This window comes from Geotrypetes seraphini, chromosome 7 (genome assembly GCF_902459505.1).
Source record: "Geotrypetes seraphini chromosome 7, aGeoSer1.1, whole genome shotgun sequence".
Taxonomy (NCBI): Eukaryota; Metazoa; Chordata; class Amphibia; order Gymnophiona; family Dermophiidae; genus Geotrypetes; species Geotrypetes seraphini.
The window spans coordinates 61764276-61781585 of NC_047090.1; the positions used below are offsets into that span (position 1 = coordinate 61764276).

At 43.4% G+C, this 17310-nt stretch overlaps 1 protein-coding gene across 3 annotated transcripts in view; it reads right to left on the reverse strand.

Moving 5' to 3' along the window:
* Positions 1-17310, reverse strand: part of PARVB (parvin beta) — a 276144-nt gene that overhangs the window by 133372 nt on the left and 125462 nt on the right. For all 3 annotated transcript variants that reach the window (XM_033952575.1, XM_033952576.1, XM_033952578.1), the window contains exons 5-6: positions 16398-16538; positions 8852-8967 (exon numbers count right to left, since the gene is read on the reverse strand). In XM_033952575.1, coding sequence (XP_033808466.1) covers positions 8852-8967; positions 16398-16538 — 257 coding nt within the window. The remainder of the gene's footprint in view (positions 1-8851; positions 8968-16397; positions 16539-17310) is intronic.

The window sequence follows — 17310 nt, forward strand, 5'->3', positions numbered from 1 at the left end:
GGAAGGAACAGAAAGAGCATTTTCTCACAGGCCAAATCTAATTACCCTGCCGCCCATATTTGGCCCGCTGGCCTGAGTTTGAACTCCTGCTCTAGAGTATATATATCCAGGTCTTCTAGTCTCTTTTTTTACATCTTTTGGTACAAGCCCCATACCTTTTTTGTCACCTTCCTCTAGACCACAGTTCTTCAACAGCTGATCCGCAAAAAAATCTTGCCGGTCCTTGAAGGATTCGGGTCCCCGCCGCAGCAAAAGGTGCCGGCATCAGCTGACATGCAAATTCCTGTTGCCGTCGCTATGCCGGCACTCCTGCCTTCCACCACCGACTCCTGTCGCTTATGTCTCCTGCTCCAGCCTTTGTTTCCGCACCCCCAGACAAGCAGCGGCAGTTCTGTGTGCTTTAAACTTCGGCACACAGTTGCCCCTAAGCAGTATTTTAGCCGCGATTTCATGAGGCAGCCTCAGGGCCTTTGGTATGCCAGCCCACATTGCATCATCAAAGCGGGCTGGCCTACCAAAGGCCCCGAGGCTGCCTCATGAAACCGCGGCTAAAATACTGCTTAGGGGTAGCTGTGTGCCGAAGTTAAAAGCACACAGAGCTGCCGCTAGCCTACATAGAGGAAACATTTGCTGGATAGGGAAGGGAGAAGGGGTACTCCTGGACAAGGGAGGGGAAGGGGTTACTGCTGACAGGGGAGAAGGGGAAGGGAAGAGAGTTACTGTTGGATAAGGAGAGGAAGAAAGGGAGAAGGTACTGCTGGACAGGGGAGGAGGAACATTGGAAGGATACAGCTGGCAGGGAGATTAGAGGAGGGGAAGGAGTCAGGATGGAATGGAGAGATCAGATGAGGGAAAGGGGAGAGACAAAGGAATGACAAAGTAGAGAGAGATTGATGCTGGGATGGGAGGGGGTCAGATGAGAAAAAAGGAAACAGGGACAAAGATGCTAGATCTGGTGTAGGAGAGAACGCAGATACCATATGGGAGGGGGAGAAGGCAGACAGTGGATGGAAGGGGCAGATGCTGGATTGAAGAGACAGAGGGCAGATGCTGGATGGAAGACAGTGAAAAGACGATGAAAGCAGAAACCAGAGACGACAAAAGGTAGAAAAAAATAATTTTATTTCTATCTTGTGATTAGAATATATCAGATTTAAAATATGTATCCTGCTAGAACTGATGTTAGACATAACTGTGGAGTGAAAAGCCCAAGCAGTGCGTCTTTAGCTTCCAGCTGGCTTAGGGCTCTCTCTGACAAGGAGGCAGTGCCCTAGTTGCACTCCCCCTAACACCATTCCTACCATGTGTGACTGTGGTATTCTGTTAGCATGATATTTGTGTAGCATTCTGTAATAATTTGGCTTATTCAGTTTTCTTGATAGTAGAGGGGATATATATGAAGGAGACGGGATCCTTGCCCTTTATTATTATTATTTATATTTATAAAATGACAATTGTACAGAATATTGTTTCTTTTTATACTTTAATAAAATATGTTCAATATAAAATCATAACTATTTGAGGCTTGTGCGGATGGGATCAAATGGTTAACGGGACCGAGCTCGCGGGGATGGGGCGGCAATGGGATTTTTAAAAATTTCAGTCATTAGTTTGCCGGTCCATGAAATAATTATTTTATTTCCGCCGGTCCATAGGTATAAAAAGGTTGAAGAACACTGCTCTAGACCACATCAAATCTTTTTAGCTAGATACGGCACTAGAATTTGTTGCCAGAGAATGTGGTAAAAGCGGTTAGCATAGCAGGGTTTGCAAAAAGTTTGGACAGGATACGTAGCATAAAATCTGTTTTACTCTTTTGGGATCTTGTTAGGTACTTGTGACCTGGATTTGGCCATTGCTGGAAGTAGGATACTGGGTTTATGGACCTTTGGTCTGTTCCAGTATGGTGATTCAAACTTATCTGTACTTCTAGAAGTCACTGGTAGTGATTCACACACTGCCTGAAGCTGGCCCTGAAGCCTTCCCTCTGAAGCATTCTGCCCCATCAGAAAGAGAAAGTTATATCACAGAAGGCAAAATGCTTCAGAGGAACAGCTCTGGGGCTAGCCACAGGCAGCATGTGTGAATAGCTGCTGCTACTGTCAATCTCTAAATGGGGACTTTTGATTACAGACAAAGGAAAGGGGGAGGGGTGTGAAAGAACAAATACCAAATCACAAGTGAGAGGGAGAGGAGAATACCAGACTGCAGGTGGGTGAGAGGAAGGGAAAGAGGGAAATATGTTGAACCATAAGGGAGAGAGAAGAGATGCTGGACAAGAATGAGAGAGAAAAATGGAGATAAGGGAAGGGAAGGGAAGAGATAGGGGATTTCTGGAAATGAAGTAGGAAAGAATGGGGAGATGCTGACTATAGGAGGAGAAGGGAAAGTGAAGAGACTATAGAATGGCTATAGAGGGAAAAGGGAACAAAGCAAACTATAGGAAAAAAAAGCAGAAAGGGAGGGGAGAGGGGGGAATAAGCACTGTTGATGGGAGAAAGGAAAGAGGACAGGAAGATGCTAGGCTACAAATATGGAGAGAGAGAGAGAGAAAGAAATTGGATGGAGGGATTACTGGATGCAATAATACATTTGTTACGAGAAAGCAGACTTTTTCATATTAATTTTCAAAAAGTTAATAGAGGAGGGCAGGGGGTGGATGGGAGTTCACGGTGGGGTGGCAGTACAATGAAAGTTCACCTAGGATATCATTGGGTCAGCACTGATTACTAAAATGCAATGTTTTGGGCATAACTCAGAATTAGCTTTGGACTGCTGCGGAATACAGAATGTTGCAGCAAGACTTATTATTGGCATTCCAAAAATTCATCATCTCACCCTGTTTTCAAAGCTTGCATTAGCTGCCCATTCAATATCGGCTAAAATTTAAAATGTTTCTAATCCACAAAGCTCTACATAATGAAACGCCATTTTATCTATCACAGGTGTTATGTATTTATCGATCTGTTAAAGCTCTGAGATCAGAGGCACCTTGGAGGATAATCATTCCACCATTGTCAAAGATACAGCTTGCAGAAAAAAGAATGGCAGTTTTTTCACTTGCAAGGCCATTTGAATGAAGGAAGTGCCAGCTGATATTAGACTGTTCACAGAAATAGAGCTCTTTAATTAGAGGTTAAAGGCCTATATGTTTCCTCCAGCCTCTGCTACAATGTGATATTTATAGTCCATATGTTGTCAGAGATATTTAGCCTGAATTTATTTTTTGTTGTAGCCATTTATAGAGTTAATTTTATGCTTTCTATTAATGCTTTTATTTGCTACAGGTACAATATAAATACAATAAATATAAAATGTAAAAGGCAAAGATAAGACTTGAGAGTGAGTTTTAAGGGGGCTTCAAGACCACTTACCATATTTTTTGCTCCATAAGACACACTTTTTCCACTCCTAAAAAGGGGGTGGAAAAGTAGGTGTGTCTTATGGAGCGAATATACCAGACAACGTTCCGAACCAGACAACAAATCTGCCTCCTGCTATTTCCCTTCCCTCCATCCCCCCTCACTTCACAGTGAGCGAGCGCCGCCTGAGAGCCACTGCGAGCCTCCCCGGATCAACTCAGTCGCACGATGCCTCCTGCTATTTCCCTTCCCTCCATCCCCCTCACTTCTCAGTGAGCGCCGCCGGAGAGCCACTGCGAGCCTCCCCGGATCAACTCAGTCGCTCGGTGCCATCAGCTTCCTTCCTTCCATACTCCCTCTCCACGCTTCCCAGCGAGTGCACGCAGCCCGAGAGCTGCTGTGAACCTCCCCTGCTCAGCTCAGTCGTGCGGTGCCGTCAGCTGCCGTGTCTCTCTCCCTTCCCTCCATAATCGCTCCACACTTCCCAGCGAGCGCACACAGCCCAAGAGCTGCTGCGAGCCTCCCTGGGTCAGCTCAGTTGCGCTGTGTAGTTTTTCTTGCCATAATGGGAGGAAAAAGAGGATGAACAGATGTAGGACGTATGGTTCCTTTAAGTTGTGCATGTGTGTATTAGGGCCCACTCAGTAGTGATACACCCATAGCAGTAGTTGGCAGGCCTCCCTAAGCCCCGTCACCTGTAGACCTTCCCCCGATGGTGAGCAGGCATGCTGAGCAGAAGCGCCATGCGCCCCCCTTCTTCCCGCTGCCCAGACAGGAGTGGAAAGATGCGAGCGAGAAGTGGCAGCTGCCTGTTAGGGGATCCAATGATTCTCTCAGACAACTGTCTCTTCGGCTTGGGATTTTTGCTCGGGACTTTTGATCCAGGTAAATACAGTATTTCTTTATTATGGTAAAAGCTTTGGAGATTGTCCTCACAATTAGAGAATGACACGGGGAGCGATCCCCGCGGGAAACCGCGGCGTGGCTGCGGGCTATGGAGACTCCATAGCCAAATCACTGCAGACACGGGGACAAAAGTTTTCACCGCCCGCAAAAACAGTGAAAAGATTTGTCCCCGCAGGCAAATGTATCCTCTTCTACATACTGCGATTTACTGGGTTTTCACCGTGTGTTCGGTTCACTTCGGGACAGGTGTCTGATTTTTTTCCGGCGGCCATGCTTGTCGGCCATATGGTCTCCTCCAACTCGTCTCTCTCCACCCGACTTGCACGTTGCCTGACTCCACCCCCTTCAATATTCTGACTCCTCATTAGTCAGTTCTTTCCTGCTCAAGAAGGGGACCAATCGCTACTGCCACACATGATATTTAATGGGTTGCAGTAGCGATTGGAAACACTGCACAACAAAGTTTTTGCTTCCTGAACACTGCTGGGTGTTTCTTATAGAATTTTGGGTGCTGATCATGAATATTACATCAAAAATTACCCATCACGTACCATTTCAGAGAAATCTTCAATTTTGTCGTGATTTTTTCTTATATTTGGATGCAAACAATTTTTTCTCCCATAAGTGTCTTATCAACAACGGTTTGTGCCGCCTGGGTATGTCCATGCATAAAATCTAGCCAGGTTGGAAGCTGTTTTATGGAAGATGACATCCTGGGCATGTCTGGGCAGGTCTGAACGAGCTTGCGCTGTCTCACCATGCTATAATGGTGGCTTCCATACACCGATCCTGCTCATTTGGTTAATATAGATAGTCCGTGTGTGTATATAGTATCAGTATAGTAAAGTATAGTAGTATAGTAGCTGTAGCAATATAACAGTAAGTAAGCTTGATGCTATAGACGTTTTGGTGTCGGGCAATATGTCTCGTCGGTGTCGTAACAGCCGCGACACATTCTGCTATATCTGTGGGGAATATACACTTACGCCTCAGAGACGTTCGATGACTGCCCTTGTAAAGAAAGCCTATCATCTGTATTTTGGCTGCAAAATAGGTGATCAAGACAAGCAATGGGCGCCTCACATTTGCTGTGCGACATGTGCTGTTAGTCTGAGAGCCTGGCTCAGAGGTACTCGAAAGACGATGCCATTTGCTGTTCCGATGATATGGCGAGAACAGAAAGACCATGTGACGGACTGTTATTTCTGTTTGACTAATGTGTCTGGTTTCTCTGCCAAAAACAAGAAGTCAATTGAATATCCTAATCTGCCTTCAGCAATGAGACCCATGCCACATGATGACAGTCTTCCAGTTCCGAAACCACCAGAGGATTGGACCTTAGACGAACCAGATGAAGAAACTGCAGTGCAGGGTTCTAACAGTGACATTGACCCGGATTTTGAACCATCCTCATCAGGCGATCCACATCTGATAACACAGTCCGAATTGAACGATTTGGTCAGAGATTTGGGTCTGTCAAAAGCAAAAGCTGAGCTGCTAGGTTCGGGACTGCAGGAATGGTGTTTGCTATCACCAGGTACGAAAATTTCTGTGTTTCGAGACCGGCATCATGATATAACCAAATTTTTTGCACAAGTCGACAGTCTCTGTTTCTGTTGTGACATTGAAGGATTGTTCTCGGTCTTTGGTTGTGATCACAACCCGGAAGAGTGGCGTCTTTTCATTGATTCGTCAATGTTAAGCCTGAAAGCTGTTCTGTTGCACAATGGCAACGTTTATCCTTCAGTACCTGTTGGCTATGCAGCACATATGAAAGAAACATATGAGAATATGGAAATGTTACTAAAGTATGTCCAGTATACCAGGTATAACTGGAATATCTGTGGAGACCTCAAAGTCGTTGCTCTGTTACTAGGACTGCAGCTTGGCTATACAAAGTACTGCTGTTTCATCTGCGAATGGGACAGCCGAGACAGAGAGTCACACTATTCTAGAAAGAACTGGCCACTCCGTAAAAAGTTAGTTCCAGGACAGAAAAATGTAGCACATGAATCGCTTGTTGACCCGACAAAGATATTTTTGCCTCCTCTTCACATTAAACTGGGACTCATGAAGAATTTTGTGAAAGCAATGAACAAGGAAGGGGAAGGTTTTCGTTATTTAAGACAGATGTTCCCAAGAATAACTGATGCCAAGATCAAAGAGGGTATTTTTGTTGGCCCCCAGATCAGACATGTTATGAGTGACAAGCGATTTGAAGATCTGTTAGTTGGGCCGGAAAAAATTGGCTGGAAAGCCTTGAAAGACGTTGTTGACAATTTTCTGGGCAATTACAGAGCCCCAAACTACATTCAGCTGGTAGACAAACTTCTCAAAGCATACAAGAGAATGAAGTGCAATATGTCACTCAAGATTCATTTCCTCCATTCACACTTGGACTTCTTCCCCGCAAATCTCGGTGCTGTGAGTGACGAGCACGGTGAAAGGTTTCATCAAGACATAGCTACGATGGAGAAACGATACCAGGGCAATTGGAATCCGTCAATGCTTGCCGACTATTGTTGGATGCTACAACGTGATGCACCAGACACTGAATATAAAAGAAACTCGGGAGCAAAACACTTTTAATTCTGTTTCATTTAGTCGCTTGTGCGAAACGTAAACTTGACTATATATTTTATTGTCAGTAAACATAAAAATGTCTATTTCTCATAGTTCTTACGTGATGCAGTAAAACCAAAACCATATTTGAGCATACCAAGTTGGTACCTGTCATAATCACCAAAAACTTTTCAGGAATCAAGACTTAACCAAAAAATTGTTGTGCAGTGAAATCGGGGGATTTCGGAGCTGAGAGGCAAGCCCAGGATTTTTTTTGGAGTCGCTGCCTGGATTGGAGAGGAGTCACTGCTGCAGACTTGGAGGAGCTGAAATTTCATTGAAAACTTCGGCGCTACAAGTAGAGGTAAGGTGCACACTTTCCTACTATTTGCCTGCCCAGGGTTGGTGGCAGCGGCAGGGGTGGGGGATTCTTTGACCGGTTGGAGACGGGAGTCTGGCTGAGCTGGGAGCTGGTTCTTTTTTTTTTTATCTGAGTGGATTCTTTGACCGGTTGGAGACGGGAGTCTGGCTGAGCTGGGAGCTGGTTCTTTTTTTTTTTAAATCTGAGTACTAGTGTAGTAGTGTTCTGTGTCCATTCCCATTGGTTACTGAATCCTATTCCTGAACATGTGCTGCAAGAATGGAGGAATCCAGCACATGTTCAGTATGTAACCCATGGGAATACGTTAATAAAGATAAGTATATAAAATCATACCTGTTTGAGGCTTTTATGCATGCTGCGGTGACGGTGAAGGGATGGTGAATGGGATGGCAGTGGCGGTGACGGGGTGGTGAAAGGGATGGCGGTGACGGAGACGGGGCGGTGAAGGGAATGGCGGTGATGGGGCGGTGCAGAGGATGGTGGGGCGGTGACGGGGACAGATTTTTTCCCCGTGTCATTCTCTACTCACAATCAAGGGAGTTGTATAATAGGGGAAAATTGTTTTGTTTCACTTGTGCTGGATCTATTTTTTCTCATTTGTTTTGTTCTACAAGATTCTCTCTCGGCATGGGATTTTGGCCTGGTATATACTAGTACACAATTTGGTTCAAAATGTTTTTTTTCTTGTTTTTCTACTCTAAATCTAGTGTGCGTCTTATGGTCAGGTGCGTCTTGTGTAGCGAAAAATACGGTAAATTCATTTTGAGATTGCTGAATCAGATTCCCATCCAACAAGAAAAAAACAATAGCTGTAATTTCTTTGTACATCTTTAGGTTGTTGTTTTTTTAGGTTTATGAACTATATCAATTTTATTGGCAGGATGCTGAAATCAGTTTTCAGGGTCCTAAATAGACTGCTCATTATGCACATTGCCTAGCAGGAACAAGGAACATGTTCTGTAACAGCAACCGTAGGGAGGCTGCTCTTAGAACCTGCTCATAATGTTAACCACACTGCCATCTCATGGGTAATTGTTGAAAAACTGTTGATAATCCACAGAATGCATTATCAAACAAGTTGAAACTTGCTGGTGTGCGTATATGAGTGAGCATGAGTGCGGGGTGGGGGGGGGGATGGACGGACTGTGAGTGCAACAGCCCTCTTCTCCCTTCCTGCACAGTGATTCTAATTTTCGAAAACTGATTCAAATACCTTCTTTATATTAACATTAGCCATTATTATGAATATAATGCACATTTTGAACCTAGCATATATAAAAGTGTTTTGCTTTAAAGCAAACAGCTTTTTTAATCTAGTAACTTATTTGTATTCTACCTTCAAAATCAAAGCAAAACACATAATACATACACAATAATAAAAACAAACTGCATAAAATACAGAGGCATCTATTCAGGCTTATATTATCCCTATAAACTTGCACAGCTGTCAAATACTGTTTAAAATCTCATCACATACAAACTGAATAACACTTGAACCGCAAGGTAATGGCGGAATAAAAATCACTAATGTAATGTAATATAATATATCACTAATTGCTATTCTCAGCGAAACCCCCAAAAGCAGCCAGAAAAAAACAACTTTAAAAAGATCCTTTGAGACAATATCCATTTCACTTACCTTTACAACCACCACCTGCACCGAGACATGTTCAGGGAGCCTAATAGGAGCCCGGAAATGCATGGCCAAGGCTACCAGAAGATGGAGAATTGCAACTAAATTCTTCCCATGGATTGCTTAAAAAGAAGATGCAAATCAATCAGCATTAGAACAAGGTAAGGAATACCTCTGATTTTCAAGAAATATAATTATTGCCAAAACACAATGATGGTGTTGGTCTAAGATCTTAAATTTTGACAGAGATAACTCAAGACCTTAATTTTCCTGTAACTGATTAAATTTTATGAATGGGACTGGCCTTTAACCCTCTGCTACTGAAGGAGAAGGGATCAATATGCTCTCCTACTAATCTAATCTAATATTTGTGTGTCGCGCATACCTAAACAGGCTCTAGGCAACTTGAGGAAGAAGGGAAGTAGGGTAGGGAGGGAGGATGGAGTGGAAGGGGGACAGGAAACAAAAATCCTAGGCAAATTAAGTAAAGGTCAAGTGCTTATGACGATCTTAGAAGAACCCTACCTTGGGTTCTGGTGTATCATTATTTTGAACTGTGGACTTCGTTACTTAGACTGGAAACTAATATGATGTAGCTTCGGAAGAAATTAAAAGCAAGTCTGTTTGATCAGGTATATGGTGTTAATGGATGAACGTTGCTTATATAGGATTTAGAGTAGTCACTTGTTCATTTTTTAATTAATTTATGATTTGATGCTTTATTATGAAAATATTATATTATGTTTTTAGTGCGTTGTTATCTCCCGAGATTGACAGTTGTCTAATTTAAGTGAAATAGATACTGGATCAAAAAAATAAATAAAAATTATATGTTGTAACTGAGTAAAATATGTTGCCAAGCATTACGATATGATGTGCCATATAAACACAACCAGGTCAATATTCAGCTGGAGAAGCCAGTGGTTTTTTAAGTGCCGATTGCCACTGGCTAAAACAGACCTGAATATTCAGTGCCAAACCATATCTAGGCACTGGCACTGAATATCTGGGTATTTGGCAAAACAAAAGTTACTTGGTTACGACAGATATTCAAGTGCTGTACCTTCTTAGTTGAACAGGCAAAGTTAAGACTGCTATTTAAAAAGAGATTAGGTTCTTACCTTGCTAATATATTTTCTAGTAGATAGGTGTGTCATTCTGGACAGTAGGGTATTTTCCCCATCCTCGCGAGCCGTGCAGAAGGAATCCACTCCATATTTTCAACTCCTCCTACTATTGAGGGCTCTGCTGCCCTCCCCCCTTTCAGTTTGTACCAAAGCAGGCATTAGCCCTATACAGATACACATAAGGAGACTCCCCGAAATACAGTGCTGGTCTACTCTGAAAGTATAACAAACATGGATATTAACATTGTAATGGAATAATCCAAACTTTGGAATAATCAAACTAATCAGAAATATTTATGGAGTTCAATATTCCCTAATGTGCTACAGCAATACATTATTCTCCATACCCTTGAGGGCTGGCTGACATCAGCTTGGATTTGAACTGTCTGATTGAGACAGTAGGCAGGTGGGGTAAATAACTGACAGGGCAGGGCTCCGGAATGACACACCTATCTACTAGAAAAGATATTAGCAAGGTAAGAACCTAATTTTTTTTTCTAGTGCTATAGATGTGTCATTCTGGACAGTAGGGATGTATAAAATCAGCACTCTGTCAAGACTTCATATGAGTATCCTAGCTATCCAAATAAGCTTTCCACATCAAATTAACAAATTCAGGAAAAAAGGATTAGGCTGCAGTGAGTCCTCACTAGGTAACTCCACCTTACTTCCCTTGGGTATGCCACTCTTCCAAGGCTCTGGAAAGGATTACTCACGGCAGACAGCCCTCTCCCCAACAGTTTCACAGCCTTAGAGACCAAAGGGGAGGTTAAGCCGGATGCTCCTGCCCTCCCCTTTCACATGCTGCACAGCACATGGCGCAAGGGCACTCTTCAAGCAACCATTCAGTGCAAATCTGGCATGATTTAGGGATAAAAGAGCCTGAGGACTCCATCCCTGCTAGTTTTGAGACAAAATGAAGCAATTTGGAGGTTATGGAGAATTTTAGAAAAAAAAATTGGGAAATCCAAGAAGCCAAGAAACAACTCAACTAAAAGTAAAATCCCTAGGAAAAACAGGATTATAGGAGGTAAGGGATGCTATAGGAAGTGATATACACAGGATTTTCAGAACACCCCCACCTCCATTTTGCCCATAGGCTGTAATAGCCTTACTCACCATGACATATGCTCTGAAGGTACTGCAGCTTGTCTCAGCACTAAGTAGCAGCTGGATCTGGGAGAAGAAACTCTGCCTCAATCAGACAGTCATATTGAAGCTGGACTGATCCTCAACTCCCGCAGAACCATGCACGTGAAGAGGGGGCGGGAGTAAAAAACGCAGCTGGCACCCTGAAGAGTCCCGCTGAGCCCCCTGCAGAAGCCTAACAGCCTGCACTGAATCCCCTGCGATTCAGTAGGCGAGCTAAGCTACTAGGTATGTGAACCCCCGAGTTTCACAAAGTTTCCTGCAAGTTGGCCAAATAGGTCACCAAGGGATTATCCTGCTGGCTGCAGACTCAAGTCTGCTTCTTCTCCAGGCAGGCAAAGTTCTCACCTGTACTGGGGAGCTCTGGTGAACCGATAGCTGCAAAAACCACAAAAAGAACCAAAAATAAAGAAATATACAGAGCAGTTCAGAAAGACACCTTCTGGTTCGTGTGCAAAAGGAAAAATTGTGCAGAGCCCTTGGAAGGAGGAGAACTTGAAAACATGGAGTGTATTTCTTCTGCATGGCTCGCAAACATAGGAAGAATACCCTACTGTCCAGAGAGACACACCTATTTCACTAGAATTACAATTACAATTTTATTTATATCCCGCAATACCTTGCAGTTCCTTGCAGTTTACAATAATAACTGTGAATTACACACAAAAAATACATAAACCTATTCGAATAAAAATTTGTTAAAAATTATTTAAAGATCGCCTAAAATGCGCATAAGAAGTAGCACCAAAATTCAAGGGAACAAGATCAGGTCCTAAATGCTCCGCCTGAAAATTGTAATTGTAATATTCAGCCACACTACCCAGTTAAGTACCATGGAATATCCCCTCCTGACCTGTTCAGCATGATTCAAGCAGGAAGGAGCCTCTCCTGTTCACTTAACTCATTTTGAAAATCAGGCCCTAATGTTATATTTTACATTTTCAAAGAAAATGTCCCACAGTATGAAACTGGAGCACAAGGCAGCCAATCAGTGTAGGCCTCTGGCGTTAGAAGTTTGGTATTGCACGATACAAGCCATGATATTGCACTGATGGGCTACATATTACTACAGCAGGAAAAAGAAACCTTGCAGAGAAATTTAGACAATATTTTTCCAGGCATTTAAACTAGAAGGTGGGGGTGGTGTATGTACGAAGGACAATTATAAAAACCACCCCCGGCAAAAGAAAAGATGTGATAGTAGTAAAGGCTGCAACATAAGCAATATCAGCAACTCATTTCTTAGTATTGCAACGGAAAGTGAAATGACACAAAAATCCATACGAAGAAGGAGATTATCGCTGAAAAATAGCTGGAAAGCGATGACCACAAATGCTCGCAGTCTAAGCAACAAAGTTCATGATCTGCAAGCCCTGATATTAGAGGCAGATCTAGATATTGTTGCTATCACAGAGACATGGTTCAGTGAATCACATGGATGGGATGCAAACATACCGGGATATAATCTTTTTAGGAAGGACAGAGATGGTCATAAAGGTGGAGGAGTAGCTCTCTATGTAAAGATCAATATCCAAGCGACCGAAATGCAAGGGACCTGGGGAGAGGAAGAAGCGATATGGATTGCTCTGAAAAGAGAAGATGGAACTTCTATCTACGTGGGTGTAGTCTACAGACCTCCGACTCAATCGCAGCAAATTGATAAGGATCTGATTGTGGATATCCAAAAGTTTGGAAGGAAAGAGGAGGTTCTGCTGTTGGGAGATTTCAACCTGCCGGATGCGGACTGGAATGTTCCGTCTGCGGAATCGGAAAGAAGTAGGGAGATTGTGGATGCCTTTCAAGAGGCTCTGCTCAGACAAATGGTGACGGAACCCACAAGGGAAAAAGCGATATTGGATCTGGTCCTCACAAATGGAGAGAGTATCTCTAATGTTCGAGTGGGTGCTCACCTGGGTAGTAGCGATCATCAAACGGTTTGGTTTGATATAACGGCTAAAGTGGAGAGCGGCCGCACGATACTTAAAGTCCTAGATTTCAAACGTACGGACTTTAATGCAATGGGAAAGTACCTGAAGAAAGAGCTGTTAGGATGGGAGGACATAAGAGAAGTGGAAAGACAGTGGTCTAAGCTGAAAGGAGCGATAAAAATGGCTACGGACCTTTATGTGAAGAAAATCAATAAAAACAAAAGAAAAAGGAAGCCGATATGGTTCTCCAACCTAGTGGCTGAGAAAATAAAGGCGAAAGAGTTGGCGTTCATGAAATATTAAAAAACCCAAGAAGAGGAGAGCAGAAAGGACTTCAGGGTGAAACTGAAAGAAGCCAAGAGAGAGATACGTTTGGCGAAGGCACAGGCGGAAGAACAAATGGCTAAAAATGTAAAAAAGGGAGATAAAAATTTTTTCAGATATATTAGTGAAAGGAGGAAGATAAAAAATGGAATTGCTAGGCTAAAAGATGCTGGGAACAAATATGTGGAGAGTGATGAGGAGAAAGCAAATGTGCTAAACAAATACTTCTGTTCTGTGTTCACAGAAGAAAATCCTGGAGAAGGACCGAGATTGTCCGGCAAAGTTACACGAGAAAATGGAGTAGATTCTGCGCCGTTCACGGAGGAGGGTGTTTATGAGCAACTTGAAAAACTGAAGGTGGACAAAGCGATGGGACCAGACGGGATCCATCCCAGGATACTAAGGGAACTCAGAGAGGTTCTGGCGAGTCCTATTAAAGACTTGTTCAACAAATCTCTGGAGACGGGAGTGATTCCTGGGGATTGGAGGAGAGCGGATGTGGTCCCTATTCATAAAAGTGGTCACAGGGATGAAGCAGGAAACTACAGGCCGGTGAGCCTCACTTCAGTTGTTGGAAAAATAATGGAAGTGTTGCTGAAAGAAAGGATAGTGTATTTCCTTGAATCTAATGGGTTACAGGATCCGAGGCAACATGGCTTTACAAAAGGTAAATCGTGCCAAACGAACCTGATTGAATTTTTTGATTGGGTGACCAGAGAGCTGGATCGAGGACATATGCTAGATGTAATTTATTTGGATTTCAGCAAAGCCTTTGATACAGTTCCTCATAGGAGGCTGTTGAACAAACTTGAAGGGCTAAAGTTAGGACCCAAAGTGGTGAACTGGGTCAGAAACTGGCTGTCGGACAGACGCCAGAGGGTGGTGGTTAATGGAAGTCGCTCGAAGGAAGGAAAGGTGACTAGTGGAGTCCCTCAGGGTTCGGTGCTGGGGCCAATCCTGTTCAATATGTATGTAAGTGACATTGCTGAAGGGTTAGAAGGAAAAGTGTGCCTTTTTGCAGATGATACCAAGATTTGTAACAGAGTAGACACCGAAGAGGGAGTGGAAAATATGAAAAAGGATCTGCAAAAGTTAGAGGAATGGTCTAATGCCTGGCAACTAAAATTCAATGCAAAGAAATGCAGAGTAATGCATTTGGGGATTAATAATAGGAAGGAACCATATATGCTGGGAGGAGAGAAGCTGATATGCACGGACGGGGAGAGGGACCTCGGGGTGATAGTGTCCGAAGATCTAAAGGCGAAAAAAACAGTGTGACAAGGCAGTGGCTGCTGCCAGAAGGATTCTGGGCTGTATAAAGAGAGGCGTAGTCAGTAGAAGAAAGAAGGTGTTGATGCCCCTGTACAGGTCATTGGTGAGGCCCCACTTGGAGTATTGTGTTCAGTTTTGGAGACCGTATCTGGCGAAAGACGTAAGAAGACTTGAGGCGGTCCAGAGGAGGGCGACGAAAATGATAGGAGGCTTGCGCCAGAAGACGTATGAGGAGAGACTGGAAGCCCTGAATATGTATACCCTAGAGGAAAGGAGAGACAGGGGAGATATGATTCAGACGTTCAAATACTTAAAGGGTATTAACGTAGAACAAAATCTTTTCCAGAGAAAGGAAAATGGTAAAACCAGAGGACATAATTTGAGGTTGAGGGGTGGTAGATTCAGGGGCAATGTTAGGAAATTCTACTTTACGGAGAGGGTGGTGGATGCCTGGAATGCGCTCCCGGGAGAGGTGGTGGAGAGTAAAACTGTGACTGAGTTCAAAGAAGCGTGGGATGAACACAGAAGATTTAGAATCAGAAAATAATATTAAAGATTGAACTAGGCCAGTTACTGGGCAGACTTGTACGGTCTGTGTCTGTGTATGGCCGTTTGGAGGAGGATGGGCAGGGGAGGGCTTCAAAGGCTGGGAGGGTGTAGATGGGCTGGAGTAAGTCTTAACAGAGATTTCGGCAGTTGGAACCCAAGCACAGTACCGGGTAAAGCTTTGGATTCTCGCCCAGAAATAGCTAAGAAGAAAAAAAAAAAAAAAAAAAAAAAAAAATTTTTTTAAATTGAATCAGGTTGGGCAGACTGGATGGACCATTCGGGTCTTTATCTGCCGTCATCTACTATGTTACTATGAAGGAACACTTCATAGTTTTTCAAAATGACTGATGAGGTAAGCAGAGTCAGCCATAGCACAGGTTATGATAAAAGTATCCAACTAACAAAATCACTGGGAGTCAAATGTTAAATACCTTTGATGCATATAATACATACACTTAAATCACAGTTAAATTTTTCATTAATATATTTATGCAATGCTAAGACCTGCAACCAAGCAGCAGCAAGCCGTTTGGCTCCGGTCTGTTCGTCTGTCATGGTGTTGAAGATGAACATAAGAACATAAGCAGTGCCTCCGCCGGGTCAGACCATAGGTCCATCATGCCCAGCAGTCCACTCCCGCGGCGGCCCAAACAGGTCACCTGTCTGAATCACCAGAAGGGGCCCCCTTGCCACCCTGGTTTCCCATTGAGAAAAGTGTGCCATTGAGAAAAGTGTGCCCTCCTAATGAAGCGTAAGAAAGCGGAACTCGAGTCGGGGGGAGGGGGGGAGACAGCTTGAGATTAACAGCTTCTGGAGTTCAGCTTTTTCAGCTCACATAAGGGTGTGCCAGGTTGGTAGGACCCCCACTATCCCGCCACGGAGATCCAGGTAAGTCATCAGTATTTCATGCTAGTGAATGTTTTGGCAGTTTATTAGTGGTGGTTGGACAGTGATGATGGTCATATTGGCAACCTTTGCTTTGTTCACTATACACTGAGCACTTTTTGGTTGCGGGTCTGAGCACCGCACAAATATTTTTATGAAAAATTTAACTGATTTAAGTGTAGGTATGATAAAAGTATAACATAAAAGATAGGCCTAGGATTAAGTCCAGAAGAAGGAAAAAGACTTGAAAGTGTTTCAGGGTGTTGCTTATCAGAGCTAAAGCCATTTCAAAATTGTTCTATAATGCACAAAACTCACAGTCAACATTCCATTTGATGGTCCAGCCATGAGGTCGCAGCAGATCACGCACAGCCTCCAATACTGTCTGTAGTTTCTGTTTCTGTCCAATTTCCGACTGCGTGACCTCTGCCACATTCAGCTTTTGGTTGGCGAGTTTCTCTGTATTCATAGGTGGGAACAAGGCATATGTCTCTTTAGTACTTCATTGAATGTAAACACCTGACCAAATACCTCTGCCACAGTATAGAAAGTACATTGTTCAATTAAAGACACTGTGGAGACATATTTCTGATGCAGACTATTATTATTTCAATGAAATAATCCACAAACGAGGGTCCTCGTCATTGATTACATTTGTGGATTATTTTCTTGAAACAATAAGGTCTGCATCAGGAACATCTGTCTCCACAGCGTCTTTTGTTTTGGACTTTCGTCTCTCTGTGGATGCATTGGGTCACCTTCCATGGTTGACATTGTTCAATTAAGCCAACATGTCAAGAGAACCAGATTCACAAAAGTTTGTATCGGACAAAGAGGTGGTATTCTAAGGCAGAGAGGTTCACATCCTGGAGATCAATGTATGGCTGCACAGATGGTATCGTCAACATTATTTTGGCTTCCTGGATCATGGGATGCTTTTCCAAGGGCTGCTGAACAGAGATGGTGTCCATCGATCAAGGAAGGAAAGACTTCAGCAGCAGACTGGATCATAAGAGCCAACTTTTGAAAATGATTGGTAGAGCTGAGCTCATAACTCACAACAAACTTCCCCAGCAAAGAAAAGGAAAAACAAAATACATCTAACAGCCTGTATCTAAATATCAAGAACAGGGCAGGTAAGGTGGACAAACCAAAAACTAGGGTCCTGCCACTCTCTTTTCCCCCTTGCAGCTTGTTAGCATCATATCCACTCTCTCCATCAGGCTACCTA